The sequence below is a fragment of the Ipomoea nil genome, unplaced genomic scaffold (assembly GCF_001879475.1).
Source record: "Ipomoea nil cultivar Tokyo-kokei standard unplaced genomic scaffold, Asagao_1.1 scaffold0937, whole genome shotgun sequence".
In the NCBI taxonomy this organism is placed as follows: Eukaryota; Viridiplantae; Streptophyta; class Magnoliopsida; order Solanales; family Convolvulaceae; genus Ipomoea; species Ipomoea nil.
In genome coordinates, this window is record NW_017617365.1 from 1974183 (window position 1) to 1994431 (window position 20249).

At 41.7% G+C, this 20249-nt stretch overlaps 1 protein-coding gene across 1 annotated transcript; it reads left to right on the forward strand.

Moving 5' to 3' along the window:
* The first annotated feature begins 17485 nt into the window (after positions 1–17485).
* LOC109179606 lies at positions 17486–18699 on the forward strand. The gene is made up of 3 exons (XM_019329105.1): positions 17486–17744; positions 17811–18199; positions 18313–18699. The coding sequence occupies exons 1-3, from the start codon at positions 17486–17488 to the stop codon at positions 18697–18699; spliced, it is 1035 nt and encodes a 344-aa protein (XP_019184650.1).
* Positions 18700–20249: the final 1550 nt, after the last annotated feature.

Genomic DNA, 20249 nt, shown 5'->3' on the forward strand with positions numbered 1-20249 from the left:
CCTGGTAATAGCTATTACTAGGGCCCCCCTGGTATTAGCCTATTACTGAACGCTCAGGAATAGATTTTAGAATCTATTTTCTTTTTTACCCCTTTCTTTAACCTAATTTTTTTATCCTATATATAAATTTATCCTATTTCACCACCGTCGTCGCCACCACCACCATCACCGCCGCTGCCGCCGCCGCCACCACCACCACCATCACCGCCGCCGCCGCCACCATCACCACCACCATCGCCGCCGCCACCACCACCACCATCGCCACAACCGTCGCCGCCCCCACCACTACCGCCGCCGCCACCACCACCACTACCACCCCAGCATCACCCCCGCTACCACCACCATCACCATCGCCGCCACCACCATCGCCGCTGCCACCACCGCCACCGCCACCAGAACCACCACCCAGCAGCACCACCGCCACAACCGTCGCCGCCCCCACCACCACTGCCACAACCGTCACCGTCACCACCACCACCGTCGCCCCCACCACTGCCACCGCCACCACCACCACTACCACCCCAGCACCACCACCACCACCGCCACCACCACCACCACCATCGCCACCATCACATATGTTTATAAGGGTATTTATGTCTTTTAAAACATATTTCATTTCTATTCCTTAAATCAACCAAACACTGTAATATAATTCCTAAAGTCTATTCCTTTCGCGAACCAAACAATAGAATACAATTCCTATTCTATTCCTTGTCTATTACATTCCTTATGGAATAGCATTCCTATTACCTCAAAATTCATTCCGTGAACCAAACGTGCTGTAAAAGTAATCTCAACTTCTCTTTCACTGTGAAACAAGGGAAATAAAGTACTACTTCATGCTCATAACTCAACACTTAGCAACTCTTCATAACAAATACTTAACAAGTATTGATCACGCTCTTTATGCTCAAAATTTACTTCAAACTCTAGTAATTCACTTTACTGTAAACAAGGAAATCATATACTGGACATATCCAATTTCTCACATTCTTTGCAAACTTCTCAACAAATATTTAAGTATGATTCTCAATCAAATAATCAAATAATGATCATGCTTCTCTTCTCAAATAACACAACTCAGATTCTTCTAATTTTCCTTCACTGTAAAACATTTACAGAACACAACAAGAGCAATTCCCACCACAAATTCTACTGTAAAACATGCATTCTAACTCCGAATTCAACAAAATCAACTTCTACGAGTGCGTCGTAACGAACTCGAGTGTCCGAGCCTCAAGGACCCACGAGTCCCGTTCCAAACGACACATAGCTGAGCCACAGAGGGCCCGGCCAAAAACCTTTTAGGCCTGGCGGAGCTTGGTGACGGGGCTTGGGAAGCCCCGCCACTTGACTCCACCAGGCAGCGGCCCTAGGCGGCGGATCTTGCCATGATCCGTCCCTTGGAGCCATTGCTCCACCGGTTAATTTAATAAAAAAAAAATTCCACAGGTCATAATTATGCATTCTTGAAATATTTACTTTTATAAAAAATTTGATAATCTTGCATTGATATAAGCCCGGGTACCAAATGATAATTTGATAAATTCTGATACAATAATTTAAAATACACATTGAACATTAGACTATTCAATTCGCGCAATGTACATGTGACAACTAGTTATAACAATACTAAAGAGGAACTAACATACAAACTCACCGTTCCGAATCGCTTTTGAAATAAAGACTAGCCTTGAGCTACTCAGGATATAGGACAAGTCTGCTCAGACCATTAGACTTGTCCATTAGCTAATTGTGTTTATTTTTTATTGGGTTAAATGTTTTTGACATTAAACATTAAAGTTTCTTTTTTTCTTATTGAGCCATCGAGAAACAATTGTTATGGACCAGAGTTCATATTTAATCACATTTACATTGTGTAATTTTATACACAAAATAATAAGATTGGGTGAAAGTCAACACTACTGATGGTACCGTGCAGAATGGAACGGTGACAGCAATATGTGGCGGAGTATTGAGAGACGAGTACGGTCAGTGGCTGCATGGCTTCTCCTTAAACATAGGACAAAATTGAGTGCTTGAAGCTGAGCTTTGGGGAATCAAGGAGAGCCTAAGAATGGCGTGGAAAGCCAGTTATAGGAAGGTTATAATATAATCTATCTGATTGGGAATATAATGAGCGGTCAAGCTAATCACAAACAAAGAAAGAAGATATGGTATTGACATTAATTTGGTCCTAGAATGGAAGAGATTTTTTTTTTTTTTTAATAAAGTGGCTGATGCTTTTGTGGTACTGAGCCTGGTCGCGTTACCCGAGCCGGCCGAATTTTGCGTGGGTAGGTGTTGCTCCTGTGGATGGCTGGTTGCGGAGGATGGCTGCCTGTGGAGGACAGCTGCCTCCTGTGGCGAACGGGAGCCATGAATGCTATCCTATTTGCTAAGTATCAAACCTTGCTCGAAACCGACTACCTTGCTTGACATTCCACACCAGCCATCCGATTCGGGGTATCTATCATGCCCTATAAGGAATAAGAATTCTAGACTGCCTCATATTGGGAGTCTTAGTTACATAACAAGACCTAATTCTATTACACTAGAAATAATGAGTCCAATTCTAATAAGATTGACAACAACTCAGGCCCAATCCTTGACAAACTCTTGGGATGGGCTGCTCCGTACTATGTATCCTTCTTGGGCTTCCTTGATCCAATTGTTTTCTTGGGCCGGTCCATGTGGCCCAGACCTAGTATATGGGCAAATTATATTATGCACCGCGGTGCATAATCGATTATGCACCGCACGTTTTTTTTTAAATGAAAATTAACAGTGTTTATTTCCGCCGTTTCGCACCCTTTTGCAAAAAGTAACTCTGTTATTCAGTGTCATTTTGTATACACTGCAGTTTCAGTTGAACACAACTACAGTTTCATTTCGATATAACTATAGTTTCATTCGATATTTATAAACTCAAATATGTAAAAATGTTATTTAATTTTATTTTATATACACTATAGTTTTATTAAAACACAACTACATGATCATTTTGATATAATTGCAGCTTCATTGTACAATATACACTCAAATATGTGAAATGTTATTCAGTTTCAGTTTATATACACTGCAGTTCCATTTCACTATAACTACAGTATCATTTTGATATAACTGCAGTATCAGTTTGGATATACTGTAGTGTCAGTTGGTGTTTAATACACCAAACAAACGGACTCCGTTAACTCTAACGGCGGGCCGTTTCTTTACTTAAAGAAACGGCGCCGTATATGGGCCGCGGTGCATAATCGATTATGCACCGCGGTCTATAATACAACAACTGTAGTATATGCATCACATAGTTTTTTTTTTTTAAATAGTTACGGTTATTTATTTTCATAAAAATAGTTTTTTTTTTGTTATAATTTTATTTAAAAGTTTAATAAAAAATTACAACAAAACAAAATATGCATCTACAAACCTAATAAGAGCCAATAAAGTTGGCCCTGGAACTAAAAATATTGATGTAATTGTTGGTTGAAATGAATGGTTCATATTATTTTGATTTTTGAAATTTTTGTTATTTTTCGTACTTTACCCTCTATTATATCATCTACTTTTCTTAAATATCTCTGCATTCCGTCTGTGTAAACTCTAGTAACAGAATACTTCGTTAACTATTTATTATTCTTAACTTACTCATTGATTTTCATAAGGAAGGTCTTAGGTTCGAACTCAATCCCAATCAAAATTGACATAATTGTTAAACATATAGTATGAATATGTTAGAGTGTATTAAAAAAATACAATAAGAAATTCAACATGAACTTTGACCAATTAATTAGAATCACGCATTGGGCATTGATGAAACGATACAACTAATTTACAGTATATATTCAACACATATGAGAAAATATGCATATTATGATTGTCTTTTTGGAGAAGGGGATCGGATTTGGTTCTAGTTTTGAAGGTGCACTAAGCCAAGACACTAAAATTGTAGTGAAGCACACCAGGGGACTAGATTAAATTAAGAAGCTATTTCTGACACAAGTGGCAACAAGAGGAAGCATTGATAACGCCATTTAATAGGGTTTTGTGTTGCAAAAATTATGCTTCGTACTATCCAGTGAGGGTATTTCCCTTTAAAACTGCTATTGCATCGGTTACTTTTATAAAAAATTTAAAAATCTTGCATTGATATAAGCCCGAGTACCGAATGATAATTTGATAAATTCTGAAACAATAATTTAAAACACACATTGAACATTAAACTATTCACGCAATGCTTATGTGATAACTAGTAACAATACTAAAGAGGAACTAATATACAAACTCTCCGTTCATAATCGCTTTTGAAATAAAGACTGGCCTTGAGCTACTCAGGATATAGGACAAGTCTGCTCAGACCATTAGACTTGTCCATTAGCTAATTGTGTTTATTTTTTATTGGGTTAAAATTTTTTGACATTAAACATTAAAGTTTCTTTTTATCTTATTGAGCCATCGAGATACAATTGTTATGGACGAGAGTTCATATTTAATTTTTTTTTTTTTTGAAAGTGAGTTCATATTTAATTTAATCACATATACATTGTGTAATATATTTTATACAAAATAATAAGATTGGGTGAAAGTCAACACTGATGGTACCATGCAGAATAGAACGGTGACAGCAACTTGTGGCGGAGTTTTGAGACCATCTCGGGGCGCTATTTCACCAAAACACACAAAAAAAATGGCGCAATTCAGCTCCAACGGAGTGCTATTTCACCAAATTTTTGGCGCATTGTGAACAGTGTTGCGCCATATTTGGCACAGCACTGTTCACAGTGCGCGAAAACTCTATAATTTTTTTTTTTTTTTTTTCATTTTGACCCCTCTTTTTTGTTTAATTCCTTTTGTGTTTTGTTTTTTCGTTTTAATATATTTGTATATTTTGTTAAATTGTTAACTATAAATTTTATATTATTTAAAATGAATTATATCATTTGAAAGATCTCATCAAGACGATTAAAATAAGTCTAATATTGAACATAGATTAATTAAAAATGAAAACACATAAAGCTTAATTATAACAAAATTAAAGGAAATTACATAATTTAAAGCTAACACATAAAACTTAATTAAAACTACTTTAAACATACTTAATTTAAAACAAACACATAAAACTTAATTAAAACTACTTTAAACATACTTAATTCAATAATCTCCTAGGCCACCATCATTTCCTCCCAAATGATTAAAATATTGAGTAAACTGACTGCTTGATTCTTCTCCTCCAAGTGGTTGACGAGCTCTCTTTGCATGAATTTGTAATTGTGTATTTTTAAGTCAATCACGCCTTATTGGATCTGTGATGGAATCAACATCTATGCTCATGATTCTGTTATCTTCCTGTTGTTCCGCCAACTGTAGTTGCTTTGCTTCATTTTGAAATTTTATCGTTTCATTATGAGCTTTTATCATTTGAAGCTCATAATATTTTTGGAGTTGAGTTTGACTTTGTTCGAACATTTGTGCGATCTTTTCATTATGTTCTGTGACTTTGGCAAAATAATCATGACATTCTGCAAATGCTTGCTTCTTCTTTTTTTCCTTGTTACGCCCGGTAGGACGTTCATTGTTCAAGCCCTGACTTTCGAAATCATCGTCTAAGTTAAGGCAAAACGATGATGAACCTATTGACTTATTGCCTTGTGACTCTGCACCTTCAATGTCAAAACTTCACTTTCGACTTGCAACACTTGGTTCTCTACCCGAAGGACTTTGAAATTTCTCCAAGTCTTTAACAATAGGCCATACATGATCAAATTTAAAACCATTTTTAAATTTGACATCTTGCTCCATTAGTGTTTTTGCCCTATTAATCTGTTATAAACCACAATTAAAGTAAGTAAATTACACAAACGTTCAAAGTATTCACAATTTATATATAAACACAAAATACTCACAATGTCTTTTTCTGAAGCTCCACTCGGATTCAAGTTCTCAACCTGTACAATACATCCTCTGAATTTGGCGATAGCTTTCATTATAGTTTGAATCCGGGACGAAATTGACCTCAATGATCGAGTGCTTCCAACATTTGCTGGTAGCGCTTCATGATAAGCATTCATAATACGAGTCCAAAATACGTCCCCAGCTTGATGATGACCCGTAGCTTTATCTTGGCAAATATTAACATACACATGATAAAGGAGTTTATCTTCTTCAATAGAGTATGAACTAGTTCGAACTATGCGTGCCTTGGACATTTTTTAAAAGAGGATGGAGAGGAATATAGAATAGAGAATCCAAAGAGCCAAGAGTTATATGAATAGAGAATTCAAAGAGTTGTGGTTTCTGATTTGGTGGTGTACTATTATATAGAGTGAAAGCAAAAATCAATTAATGATTAAGATGGTTGTGATATAATCCTACGGTTGAAAGCAATTGCTTTTGGGATTTGGGAAAGATATCATGTCAGATCTTGGATTGTGTGTTGGAAGTATATGAATACCAATTAAGGGCTAAGATGGTTGTGATATAATCCTACGATTGAAAACAATTGCTTTTGGGATTTGGGAAGGATATCATGTCAGATCTTGGATTGTGTGTTAGAAGTATATGAATACCAATTAAGGGCTAAGATGGTTGTGATATAATCCTACGGTTGAAAACAATTGCTTTTGGGATTTGGGAAAGATATCATGTTAGATCTTGGATTGTGTGTTGGAAGTATATGAATACCAATAAAGGGCTAAGATGGTTGTGATATAATCCTACGGTTGAAAACAATTGCTTTTGGGATTTGGGAAAGATATCATGTCAGATCTTGGATTGTGTGTTGGAAGTATATGAATACCAATTAAGGGCTAAGATGGTTGTGATATAATCCTACGGTTGAAAGCAATTGCTTTTGGGATTTAGGAAAGATATCATATCAGATATATAAATACATGGCATACACACTTATCTTTCACCATAGCAATCCTGAGATATGAATCCCTCACACCCCTTTTCATCCTGACCCCAACACCCATCTTCATCCTCGCAAGAGGATGACGATGATCTCATTGCTACAATACAATCACAACAACAAGCACTACTAATGTAACACCCCGTGTTACGGTCCCTAAAATCAATTAAATCATTTAATCAATTACCCAAAAGAAAGAATTAAATCACAATAATTAATTAGGAAAGGCCCACCATAGTCCAGGGGCCCTTATCCCCAAACCCAATCCTTAGTCCCAAAAGGAATAGATTTAGCAAGCCTATAATATTAGTTCCTAACTAGGACTCCTAATTATATAAACAAGGGACTTAAGAGGCACCTAGAACCCCCCCACCACAATAAACGTTCCACCACCCCAAAGAACTCCAACAATTCCTTTAGAAGAAATCAAGAAAGCAAGAAAGCTTAAAGAAAGACCCTTCATAGCCAAGGAATTAATTAAGGCTAAGAGGTAACCCATGTCTCAACAAAACCTATTTTCATAGCTATGATTCCCCCCTTAGGATTTCCCCATATTATTGTGTATTGATGAATTGTGGTATTGTTATTGATGATTGGTGGGATGATTCCATGGGTAATCTTGATGATGAAGGGTTCTTGATAATTATGGTGTTCTTGGTGATTATATGACGTTCTTGATGATTATATGATGTTCTTGATGATTGTAGGACGTTCTTGATGTTTATGTGATATTCTTACCGAATCTTGATATTAGAAGATGAATTGTGTCCTTGTTGATTTAAAAACGATTAGAACCCTAGGTTGTATCGTATGGTATTATTCTTGGTATATTGGGTGGGATTTCGCATGATTGGGTGTTTATTATGTTTAGAAAAGCATGATAGGTTATGTGCCGTTTGTTTCTTGATTTTGATCCGTTAATTGTCTACGTGTGTTATCAATTGCGTTTGAAAGTGCCTGAGCATGGTTTCGGGTTCCACAAAGGTTCCCGGGGCATTTATTGTGTTAATGAGTCAGTGGGGGTAGGGGACCCGCCACCTACCCACGGCCTATTTGGGCATCACCGGCAGCGGGCAGCCGGCGGGCGGGCAGCTGCCCGCCGGGCACCCACTGCCCGGAATAGTTGCCGCCGGCGGGTGAACCCTCACCCACCGGCTACCCGCTGGTTTACACCCTACCTCGGGGTTCCGGCTTCCCCGTTTGATGTTCCCCCGATCCCCGTGGTGTCCCAACGGACTCCGTCTATCGTGCCTATGTCTAGTTTGATTTTCGGGTACCGTTCGTAGGTCGTATGAGTCTTATATATTGCATGCTAGTTGAATTGGTATCCCGTTGACCTAGGTGAAAGAAGTATGAACCCCTTAGGACTATTCTTAGTATGTGAAGGATCACGCATAGGTTTTGTTATACGTTTTCTCCCCCTTCTCAATGTGTTAATGTGGGTTGCATGTGCTTGCTATATGTTATGTGTGCATGTTACCCCGACTTGGTTGAGATCAATCGGGCTATACGGGCAGTCGGGTGGGCTGAGAACCATACCGGCTGTTAACCAGGCTGGTAGAGACCGGTCAGGTATATAAATATTATATAGGACTACGATCCACTATACGGGCAGTTGAATGGGTGGAGAACCATCCCAACTGTTAACCAGGCTGGTAGAGACCGGTCAGGTATATAAATATTATATAGGACAAAGGTCCACTATACGGGCAGTTGAATGGGTTGAGAACCATCCCAACTGTTAACCAGGCTGGTAAAGACCGGTCAGGTATATAAATATTATATAGAGCTGCGGCTCATCGGTCGGTTGCGATCGACCCCTCCGTGCTGTGAGACGGGGCAGGGTGCTGCGGGGCCGTGTCAGAGCTATATGCGCTGACCCTCATGTATGGGCATGCGATTGGTCCTGTGGCGCCAACAAAGTGTGCTATGTGATGAAGTATGGATGAGTTGTTGTTATGAGTATCTTGGGGATGAGACTACGGGATTTGTGCCAGAGATCGTATATGTTGGGTTATGGTTATTAATTGTGCTTATCTTATCTGTCTTGCCTGTTGTGAACTGTATATGCTCGGTATAACTGCTGTCTGTGCTTAGCCCTATCTGTTGAGTCTATCCCTGTTTCAAAAGCTAGAGTTCGTAGGAGATATCTTCATGTTCAAAATGACTTTTCATATATCTATATATATATCTATATGTATTGTATTTCAACGCGTTGGAGTGGGTTACCAGCATCTCTCGCTGAACAGATATATTTGGCTTTCAGGCACAGAAGAGTAGGTCACTGGAGCGCGCTAGAACTTGGAGCGTAGAAGTAGATAGCTTCCCTTTCGGCCTGCGTGCCATGTTGATGCGTTTACATTATTGAGGATATTAGTTAGTTAGCCTGTGCACCTGAGTTCTCTAGCTCAGGTGTGGCATAGCACCCCGTACTCTTGTATTATGTCTTGGGATTTAATGGGATGCCACCCTTATTTTATGAGTTTTAAATATCTTGAAAATCTGGGGTGTTACAGTTGGTATCAGAGCCTATGTTGACCCTAGGACAAGACTCTTAAGACCGGACTTTAGGACAATAGGCTCAAACTCTAAGTATTTAGGAACATAGGATTCAGGAATCTTAGGACACGCAGTGAGATTGTGAAACCTACACATAATCTCCCTTACCTGGAGAAAACTTTCCCCCGTTTCCCCCAATTTAACGTTCTTATAAACATTGACCCAGGAAGACGACAACATGGCACCCAACAGAAGACAATCAAGGACTCCAGAACCCGCCGCGCACGACCCCCTAACCCAAACGCTACAACAACTAACACAAGTCGCCCAAGCACTAAGCGACGTGGCTCTCCGCAACGACAGGCCCCCACCACCTCCGTCAAACGCAAACGCAGACTTCGCCCGACAAGTCTCTAACCAGCGACCACCCACGTTCTCAGGAGAAGAGGATCCCGTAATCCTGGAGGAATGGATCCGAACCCTTGACAAAATTCTCGGGTTAGTGGAATGCCCAGAAGAACGCCGCGTGGAGATAGCCCCGTTCTACTTCGGACACGAGGCCGATCTCTGGTGGATCCACGAGGGTCCCACTTACCAACAAGAACCGGGGTTCAACTGGGAACAACTCAAAACGCGACTACGAGAGCGATTCTATCCAACACACGTGAGGGCATCCATGTACGAGGAGTTTCTCCATCTGAAACAAGGGACAGCTACCGTTATGGAATACCACAAACGATTCCTTGAACTAGCACGCTTCGCACCAGAACTAGTCCCCACCGAGGTGACCAAAATAGAAAGATTCGTATCGGGCCTCAACTTTGAAGCCCGAAAGGCACTAGTGGTAAGCAGACCTCGGACTCTCAACGAGGCTTACTCCAGTGCCGCTAATCTCTACCGAATCCAACTACTCCAACGCGGGGTCCAAGAGCAGATACGAAAGAGGAACCCCGGAGGAGGGGCACTACCAGTAAAGAGAGCAAGAAACGACACCAATACAAGACCGAGTAACCTGACCAATCAAAGGCCACCCCTGGGGAACAACGACGCTAACACCAGGAGCTTTCCTTGTCCAAAATGCAACAAGAACCATAGAGGCAAAGATTGCATGGACAATCCCTTGCGATGCTTCAACTGCGGAGAAGAAGGACACAAGGCCTTCTATTGCGCCCAACCCCAGAGACCACGCACTACCACCATGGGACAACATGGGGGCACCTCTCATCAAGGAAACTACGGCGCTCCTGGAAAAGTATTCGTCATGAGCCGCACTCAAGCCGACCTCGGGAACGAGAACAATCTCGAGGAAGGAAACCCAACCCCAGAAGACGAGGACCACGCAGACCCCGTGGGAGAAAGCCAAGAAAACGAATTCTGTCTAGGATAAGTCGGCAATTTCCTTGTAATCACCTTCGTAGTAGAACTACTTACTTAGCTTAATTACTTGGAAATATTATAAATAAAAGATTAGTTCGAAATTCGGTCCTATTTACGGGGGGGGGGGGGGGGGGGGGATAGAACTAAAACTATACAAACTAGCCAAACCTCACCACTAAAAGTGGAAATAAGGAAAAAGATAAGGGCCCCATCATCAAAGAGCCTAATATTACCAATGAGAATTGAACTCGTGACCTCCCACTTACAAGACCAAGGTTTTAACCACTAGGCTAAAGGTGTTTCTTGAAACCTCAAGGGAACACTCCCTTGTTAAAGCGCCTACAAATCCCTAAAACCCACAAAATCCCCAAATCAAGAACCCTTCTTCTTCTTCCCTTTCTCCTTCTCCTTCTCCACTCCCTTCCCCAACACCCGTCACCGCCCCTCGCCGAGCCACCTCCTCCCCTCGCCAAGCCACCGTCGGAGCACAGCTCACCGCCGCCCACCTTGCCCGCACGAAAAAACGCGCCGCCGGAACCCCGCCAGAAAAGTCACAGCACCGGAGCACTCGCCGGAAAACGCCACTTGAAAGAAAAAGAAAATGCCGAAAAAGCCCCTCGGAACCCGCACCCCAGAGTGGAGCAACGCCGATTACACCGTGATAGGAGGTAAAGCCCTTGAACCCGACCAATTCTCTCCGGAATTGGTCGATATGCTTAACTACCAAGGCCTCTTGGACACATACCTCACCATCAAAGGGGACACGTACCCCGAATTGGTGAAAGAGTTCTATCAACACCTAGTGGTCACCAAACGGGGTGACAAGCTCGAAGTCACCACCAAGGTCCGCGGCAAGGAAATTATACTCTCCGAAGGCCGCTTGGCCAAACTCTTGAAATTGACCACCACGGGTGTGTCAAACTACGACCGAAAGGGGTGGATTGATACCCCAAACACGGGGTACAAGGACTATCTCAGGCACCTACTCGGGAAAGAAGAAGGATTCACCTCGGCCACGCGACCAAACCGGAAGTGGTTATCGGCGGAGCAAAAGATATTGGTTATGATTGTAACCGATAGCCTCCTACCTACAAACAATAAGAGCAAAGATGTGGGGAGTTTAGAGTGCACCTTTGCCTACCTCTTGAAGCACAAAATCAAATTCAACTTGCCGGCCCCCATGCTAAAACACATGGAGTTTTGCAAAACAAGCAACCGACTTAGCCTACCCTACGGGATGATCCTAAGTTGGATCATGGAGAAAAAGGGGGTGGATCTAAGCCACACCGAGGTCAAAACCGCGAATGGTATGGTCTTTAACGCCCAGAACCTCCGCCGCAACGATATTTACTACACCGAGGGAGGACATTACCTCACCCTCGAAGAAATTTGCCAAAAACCCGAGGATGAACGAAGAGAATTGGTCGACCAATTAGACATCTCCAACAAGAAGCTCAAACGGGCAATGCAAGATTGCGGAATTCTGGAGGGAAGTGAGGACCAGGAGGAGGATGACGAACCCCACCTGTCGGTGCAACCTCGATCAGGAGGGAACCCAAGGGAGCAAAACGAGGGCTCAGTCAATGAACGCATACTCGCACAGCTCAACCGGCAAAACCAAATCATGGAGGAAGGATTCTCATCCTTGATCCGTACGACACGCACGCTGGATCAGAGGGTGGCAGCAATCGAGACCACCTTGGGCACTCGCGGGGCGTCCAACTCAGGAGCAGGAAACCGAGGTAGACCCAAAACCCTTCTATCACAAACACCACCAGAAATCCAGTCTACCCCAGCTAAGGCAAAACGTGGGGCCAAATTCCTAACCGGGAGGCCAAGACGCGGGATGCCTAGGGGTGAAAGAATGGATTAACACACCGGGCTTCGGGACGAAGCCCCTCGTAAGGGGGGGGGGGGGGGAGAGTGTAACACCCCGTGTTACGGTCCCTAAAATCAATTAAATCATTTAATCAATTACCCAAAAGAAAAAATTAAATCACAATAATTAATTAGGAAAGGCCCACCATAGTCCACGGGCCCTTATCCCCAAACCCAATCCTTAGTCCCAAAAGGAATAGATTTAGCAAGTCTATAATATTAGTTCCAGACTAGGACTCCTAATTATATAAATAAGGGACTTAAGAGGCACCTAGAACCCCCCCCCCCCCCCCCCCCCACCACAATAAACGTTCCACCACCCCAAAGAGCTCCAAGAATTCCCTTAGAAGAAATCAAGAAAGCAAGAAAGCTTAAAGAAAGACCCTTCATAGCCAAGGAATTAATTAAGACTAAGAGGTAACCCATGTCTCAACAAAACCTATTTTCATAGCTATGATTCCCCCCTTAGGATTTCCCCATATTATTGTGTATTGATGAATTGTGGTATTGTTATTGATGATTGGTGGGATGATTCCATGGGTAATCTTGATGATGAAGGGTTCTTGATAATTATGGTGTTCTTGGTGATTATATGACATTCTTGATGATTATATGATGTTCTTGATGATTGTAGGATGTTCTTGATGTTTATGTGATATTCTTACCGAATCTTGATATTAGAAGATGAATTGCGTCCTTGTTGATTTAAAAACGATTAGAACCCTAGGTTGTATCGTATGGTATTATTCTTGGTATATTGGGTGGGATTTCGCATGATTGGGTGTTTATTACGTTTAGAAAAGCATGATAGGTTATGTGCCGTTTGTTTCTTGATTTTGATCCGTTAATTGTCTACGTGTGTTATCAATTGCGTTTGAAAGTGCCTGAGCATGGTTTCGGGTTCCACAAAGGTTCCCGGGGCGTTTTTTGTGTTAATGAGTCAGTGGGGGTAGGGGACCCGCCACCTACCCGCGGCCTATTTGGGCATCACCGGCAGCGGGCAGCCGGCGGGCGGGTAGCTGCCCGCCGGGCACCCGCTGCCCGGAATAGTTGCCGCCGGCGGGTGAACCCTCACCCACCGGCTACCCGCTGGTTTACACCCTACCTCGGGGTTCCGGCTTCCCCGTTTGATGGTTCCCCGACCCCCGTGGTGTCCCAACGGACTCCGTCTATCGTGCCTATGTCTAGTTTGATTTTCGGGTACCGTTCGTAGGTCGTATGAGTCTTATATATTGCATGCTAGTTGAATTGGTATCCTGTTGACCTAGGTGAAAGAAGTATGAACCCCTTAGGACTATTCTTAGTATGTGAAGGATCACGCATAGGTTTTGTTATACGTTTTCTCCCCCTTCTCAATGTGTTAATGTGGGTTGCATGTGCTTGCTATATGTTATGTGTGCATGTTACCCCGACTTGGTTGAGATCAATCGAGCTATACGGGAAGTCGGGTGGGCTGAGAACCATACCGGCTGTTAACCAGGCTGGTAGAGACCGGTCAGGTATATAAATATTATATAGGACTAAGATCCACTATACGGGCAGTTGAATGGGTGGAGAACCATCCCAACTGTTAACCAGGCTGGTAGAGACCGGTCAGGTATATAAATATTATATAGGACAAAGGTCCACTATACGGGCAGTTGAATGGGTTGAGAACCATCCCAACTGTTAACCAGGCTGGTAAAGACCGGTCAGGTATATAAATATTATATAGAGTTGCGGCTCATCGGTCGGTTGCGATCGACCCCTCCGTGCTGTGAGACGGGGCAGGGTGCTGCGGGGCCGTGTCAGAGCTATATGCGCTGACCCTCATGTATGGGCATGCGATTGGTCCTGTGGCGCCAACAAAGTGTGCTATGTGATGAAGTATGGATGAGTTGTTGTTATGAGTATCTTGGGGATGAGACTACGGGATTTGTGCCAGAGATCGTATATGTTGGGTTATGGTTATTAATTGTGCTTATCTTATCTGTCTTGCCTGTTGTGAACTGTATATGCTCGGTATAACTGCTGTCTGTGCTTAGCCCTATGTAACACCCCAGATTTTCAAGACTTTTTAAAACTTATTATAAAGGTAGAATCTCATTAAATCCCAAGAAATAAATACAAGCGTACGGGGTGCTATGCCACACCTGGGCTAGAGAACCCAAGTGCACAGGCTAACTAACTAATATCCTCAAAGCGTAATTATGTCAACATGACACGCAGGCCAAAAGGGAAAACTATCTACTTCTATACTCCAAGTTCTAGCGCGCTCCAGTGAGTTAATCTTCTGTGCCTGAAAGCCAAATATATCTGTTCAGCGAGAGATGCTGGTAACCCACTCCGACGCGTTGAAATACAATACATATAGAGATATATATAGATATACGAAAACCATTTTGAGCATGAAGATATATCCTACGAACTCTAGCTTTAAAACCGGGAATGACTCGACAGATAAGGCCAGACACAAGCACAGTTATAACGAGCATATGCAGTTCACAACAGATAAGGCAGATAAGGTAAAGCATAAACAATGATCATAACCCAACATGAACAATCCCCAATATAAATCCCATAGTCGCATCCCCCAAGACACTCGTAATCACAACTCGTCCATGTCACAACACATAACACACTTTGTTGGCGCCACAGGACCAATCGCATGCCCATACATGAGGGTCAGCGCATATAGCTCTGACACGGCCCCGCAGCACCCTGCCCCGTATCGCAATACGGAGGGGTCGATCGCAACCGACCGATGAACCGCAGCTCATCATAGTGTTTGATCGCAACCAAACAGTGGACCGCAGCCCAAGAGAATGTCATCTGACCGCAGCCAGGAAAAAGGACGAACCGCAGCTCGTATAGAAACGTTTGATCGCAACCAAACGGTGGACCGCAGCCCAAGAGTATCAATCTGACCGCAGCCAGCTTCTGAACCGCAGCTCAGGATAACCAATCCGATCGCAACCGAATTGGGGTAACACACACATAACACATAGCAAGCACATGCAACCCACATTACACATTAGGAAGGGGGAGAAAACGTATAACAAAACCTATGTGTGATCCATCACTTACTAAGAATAGTCCTAAGGGGTTCATACTCCTTCCACCTAGTTCAACGGGATACCAATTCAACTAGCATGCAATACAATAGATTCATAAACCTACGAACGGTACCCGAAACATCAAACTAGACATAGGCACGATAAACGGAGTCCGTTGGGACACCACGGGGAACGGGGGAACATCAAACGGGGAAGCCGGGATCCCGGGTGGGATGAATTTCCAGCGGGTAGCCGGTGGGTGGGGGCCACCCGCCGGATAATACTGTTCCGGGCAGCGGGTCGCCGGCGGGCAGCTGCCCGCCCGCCGGCCACCCGCTGCCGGGCGGTGTTTCACGGCCGTGGGTAGGTGGCGGGTCCCCTACCCCCCACTAATTCTTTTCACACACTTTACGCCCCGGGAACCGTTGTGGAACCCGAAACCATGCTTGGACACTTTACAACGCAATTAATGACAACACGTAGACAATTAACGAATCAAATACAAGAAACGAACGGCACATAACCTATCATGCTTTTCTAAATATAATCAACACCCAAACATGCGATTTCCCCCCCCCCCCCTCCCCCCCCCCCCCCCCCCCCCCGATAATCCAAGAATAAGATCATACGATACAACCTAGGGTTCTAATCACTTTTATATCAACAAGAATACGGTTCGTCTTCTAATTGCAAAGTTCGGTAAGAATAACACCTAAACATCAAGAGCATCACGTAATTATCAAGAACAACACATAATCATCAAGAACTCTATATAATCATCAAGAATTCTATAATCATCAAGAATCTCCCAATATCAAGATCATCAAGATCCCTCATGGGATCATCACATCAAACATCAATAATAATCATCATATCTCGCCAATACACAATAATATGGGGGAAACCCTAAGGGGGAATCATAGCTATGAAAATAGGTTTTGTTGAGACATGGGTTACCTCTTAGCCTTAATTAATTCCTTGGCTATGAAGGATCTTTCTTTAAGCTTCCTTGCTTTCTTGATTTCTCCTAAGGGGATTCTTGGAGCTCTTTTGGGGTGGTGGGGCGTTATTCTTGTGGGAAGTTCTAGGTGCCTCCTAAGTCCCCTATTTATATATTTAGGAGTCCTGATTAGGAACTAATATTATAGGCTCGCTAATTCTATTCCTTTTGGAACTAAGGATTGGGTTTAGGGGTTGGGTTTATATATGAGGGCCCATGGACTATGGTGGGCCTTTTTCCCTAATTAGTCATTATGATTTATTCCTTCTCTTGGGCTATTGATTGATTAATTAAATGGTTTTAGGGGCCGTAACAAGGGGTGTTACACCCTATCTGTTGAGTCTATCCCTGTTTCAAAAGCTAGAGTTCGTAGGAGATATCTTCATCTTCAAAATGACTTTTCATATATATATATATATATATATATATATCTATATGTATTGTATTTCAACGCGTTGGTGTGGGTTACCAGCATCTCTCGCTGAACAGATATATTTGGCTTTCAGGCACAGAAGAGTAGGTCACTGGAGCGCGCTAGAACTTGGAGCGTAGAAGTAGATAGCTTCCCTTTCGGCCTGCGTGCCATGTTGATGCGTTTACATTATTGAGGATATTAGTTAGTTAGCCTGTGCACCTGAGTTCTCTAGCTCAGGTGTGGCATAGCACCCCGTACTCTTGTATTATGTCTTGGGATTTAATTGGATGCCACCCTTATTTTATGAGTTTTAAATATCTTGAAAATCTGGGGTGTTACAACTAAGTACGTATGCTAACAACAATGCTGTCATGGCTTACTGTTTGGAGATTATGTCCACTCAAGCCATCAACCCAAGTCATGGCGGTTCAATTTTCGGGCATAGAGTGATTCACTGTGACCGTGAAGATGGTGATCGAAGATTACATGCTGATTATTTTTCAGAAAATCCAAAATATAATGAGGCAATATTTCGTAGACGATTTCGAATGAGTCGAAATTTGTTCTTACGAATTGCCAATGCTATTGCAGAGCACGACAATTACTTTGTGCAACAGAGAGATACAATCGGTAGATTGGGCTTGTCTACTTTACAAAAAGTAACATCAGCATTTTGAATTTTGGCTTATGGAGTAGCAGCAGATGCAACCGATGAATACATCCAAATTGGGGAATCAACAGCAATTGAAAGTTTGAAGAGATTTTGTAGAGCGGTCGCAGTGGTCTTTGGACAACGCTATCTAAGAGCGCCAGATGCTAATGATGTTGCAAGGTTGCTAGAAATTGGTGAGAGGCGTGGCTTTCCAGGGATACTTGGGAGTTTAGACTGCATGCACTGGACTTGGAAAAACTGTCCAACAGCTTGGGCCGGACAATATGCTGGGCGTAGTCGAGAACCAACTATTGTTCTCGAGGCCATAGCTGATTATGAATTGTGGACTTGGCATGCACATTTTGGTTTGCCGGGGTCGAATAATGATATTAATGTGTTGGAGGCATCACATTTGTTTGCAAACATTGCAAATGTACGGCACCTCCTGCTCATTATGTTATTCAAGGGAAAGTGTACGATACAGGATATTATTTAGCTGATGGGATATATCCGAAATGGTCAACTCTGGTACAAACTATTCATCAGCCCCTAGGACCAAAGAAAAAGTTATTTGCAATGATGCAAGAAACATGTAGAAAGGATGTAGAATGTGCATTTGGGGTCGTTCAATCAAGATTTGCAATAGTCAAGGGACCAGTACGTTTTTGGGATAAACATGTATTGCATGATATAATGACATCATGCATCATAATGCATAATATGATAATTGAAGATGAACGTGATGAGCAAGTCGATATACAAAGTTGGAGAGAAGCACCGGCTCCTGAGGTTGATATATGTAGAGATGAAAGAATTGTCTTTGAAGAGTTTCTTGCTCGACATAGGCAAATCAAAAATAAAGAAGCGCATTATGCGCTTCGTGATGCATTGATCGAGCATATGTGGGAACATTATGGTAATTCTGATAATTAAATGTAGCGGATGTTCTATGATTTATTATTGTGGAATAAAATAATATTTGCATTATAATAATATTGTATCCTTTTTTATTTTTATATATTTATATATTTTGTTAAATATTAAACATAAATTGTATATTATTAAAATAAAATTATATCAGTTCAAAGATCTTATCAAGAAGACGATTAAAACAAAACTAATATTAAATATAATTTAATTAAAAATAAAATTACATAAAATATAATTAAAGTCTAATTTATTAAATTACAACTATTAGTTTTGTTAAAAGAATAAAAGTATAAATATAAACTTTATGAGGGGTGTAGGAATAAAATTTGGTGCAGAATTTGGTGTAATGGGTTGGAGATGGAAAAAATTTGGTGTAAGAATATGCTGGGAATATTCCTTTTTGGTGTAAAATTTGGTGCAATGGTTGGAGATGGTCTGAGAGGCGAGTACGGTCAGTGGCTGCATGGCTTTTCCTTAAACATAGGACAGAATGAGTTCTACTATATAGACTGCCAAAAAAATTTACTCCCTCATTTATACTCCCTGAGGTGGCAAATCAGGATTGGTTATTTTCATCATGTAAGTCCACAGGAAAATGTCTACATCAAGAGAATGTGAGAAGGAGTACAAGTTAAGAGTTTAAAATTGGAGTACACCTGTTGGAATAACACCCAAATAAGTGTGGATTATTTCCATCCACAATAAATTGTGGAGGAGGTTTAATTCCTACAAATGTGGTCCTCTCCACCACTCCCCTATTTTAGTGGAAATTGAATGGCTAAGAGAGGAGGAGCAGGTAATTCTATAGCTATAAATACCCTGCTCCTCTTGAGATCTAAACACTCAATACATTCTTCTCTTCTTCTCTTCTGCAATCCTGAGCTTCGGTGTTAACTGGTCGAAAGCAACCGGTAAGACTGTTACCGTCTCCGGGCAATATTTGCTTTTAAGATAGTGTCTTGCGCACGTCACCGGTTGATTCAGGATTTCTTCTATACTCAGCCTATATAAACAGTAGCCTAGATCTACGACATATTCTGACCAATTTTCCAACAGTTAAAAGCAAATATTTGTGCTTAAGTTATCATGTCAACCTTCGGATCTAAACCTCCTCTGACTTCGCCAAGCTCGAACCTCTCGCCGGTCTGAACTACCGCCGGTAGGCGATTAAAATTATGATCCACTTCAAGTCTGTCGAACTCTGAGCTAAGTATTATTTCTTTAATACATGTGTATGTGTTAATTCTTTTAATGGCTGTTAGATATATTTTCATGCGTCATCACCACATTATATTTCATCTTTTTGTTCGTTCTCTTCAGTGTGCACAACATGAGGATTGACATAACTAAGAGATAATTAGCTACATGCTTTTCAGCACACAAAATTATTAATATTCTGTATATATTATGACTTAGTCATTATTAAATCTTGTGCTCTTGAATTTAAAGTGTAAGCAGTTATAGTTACGATGATGATATATCACATAATTATCTTTTATAGCATATTGGTCTTGAAGAATTGAAATAGCAAGATCATTATATTACTTAAACAT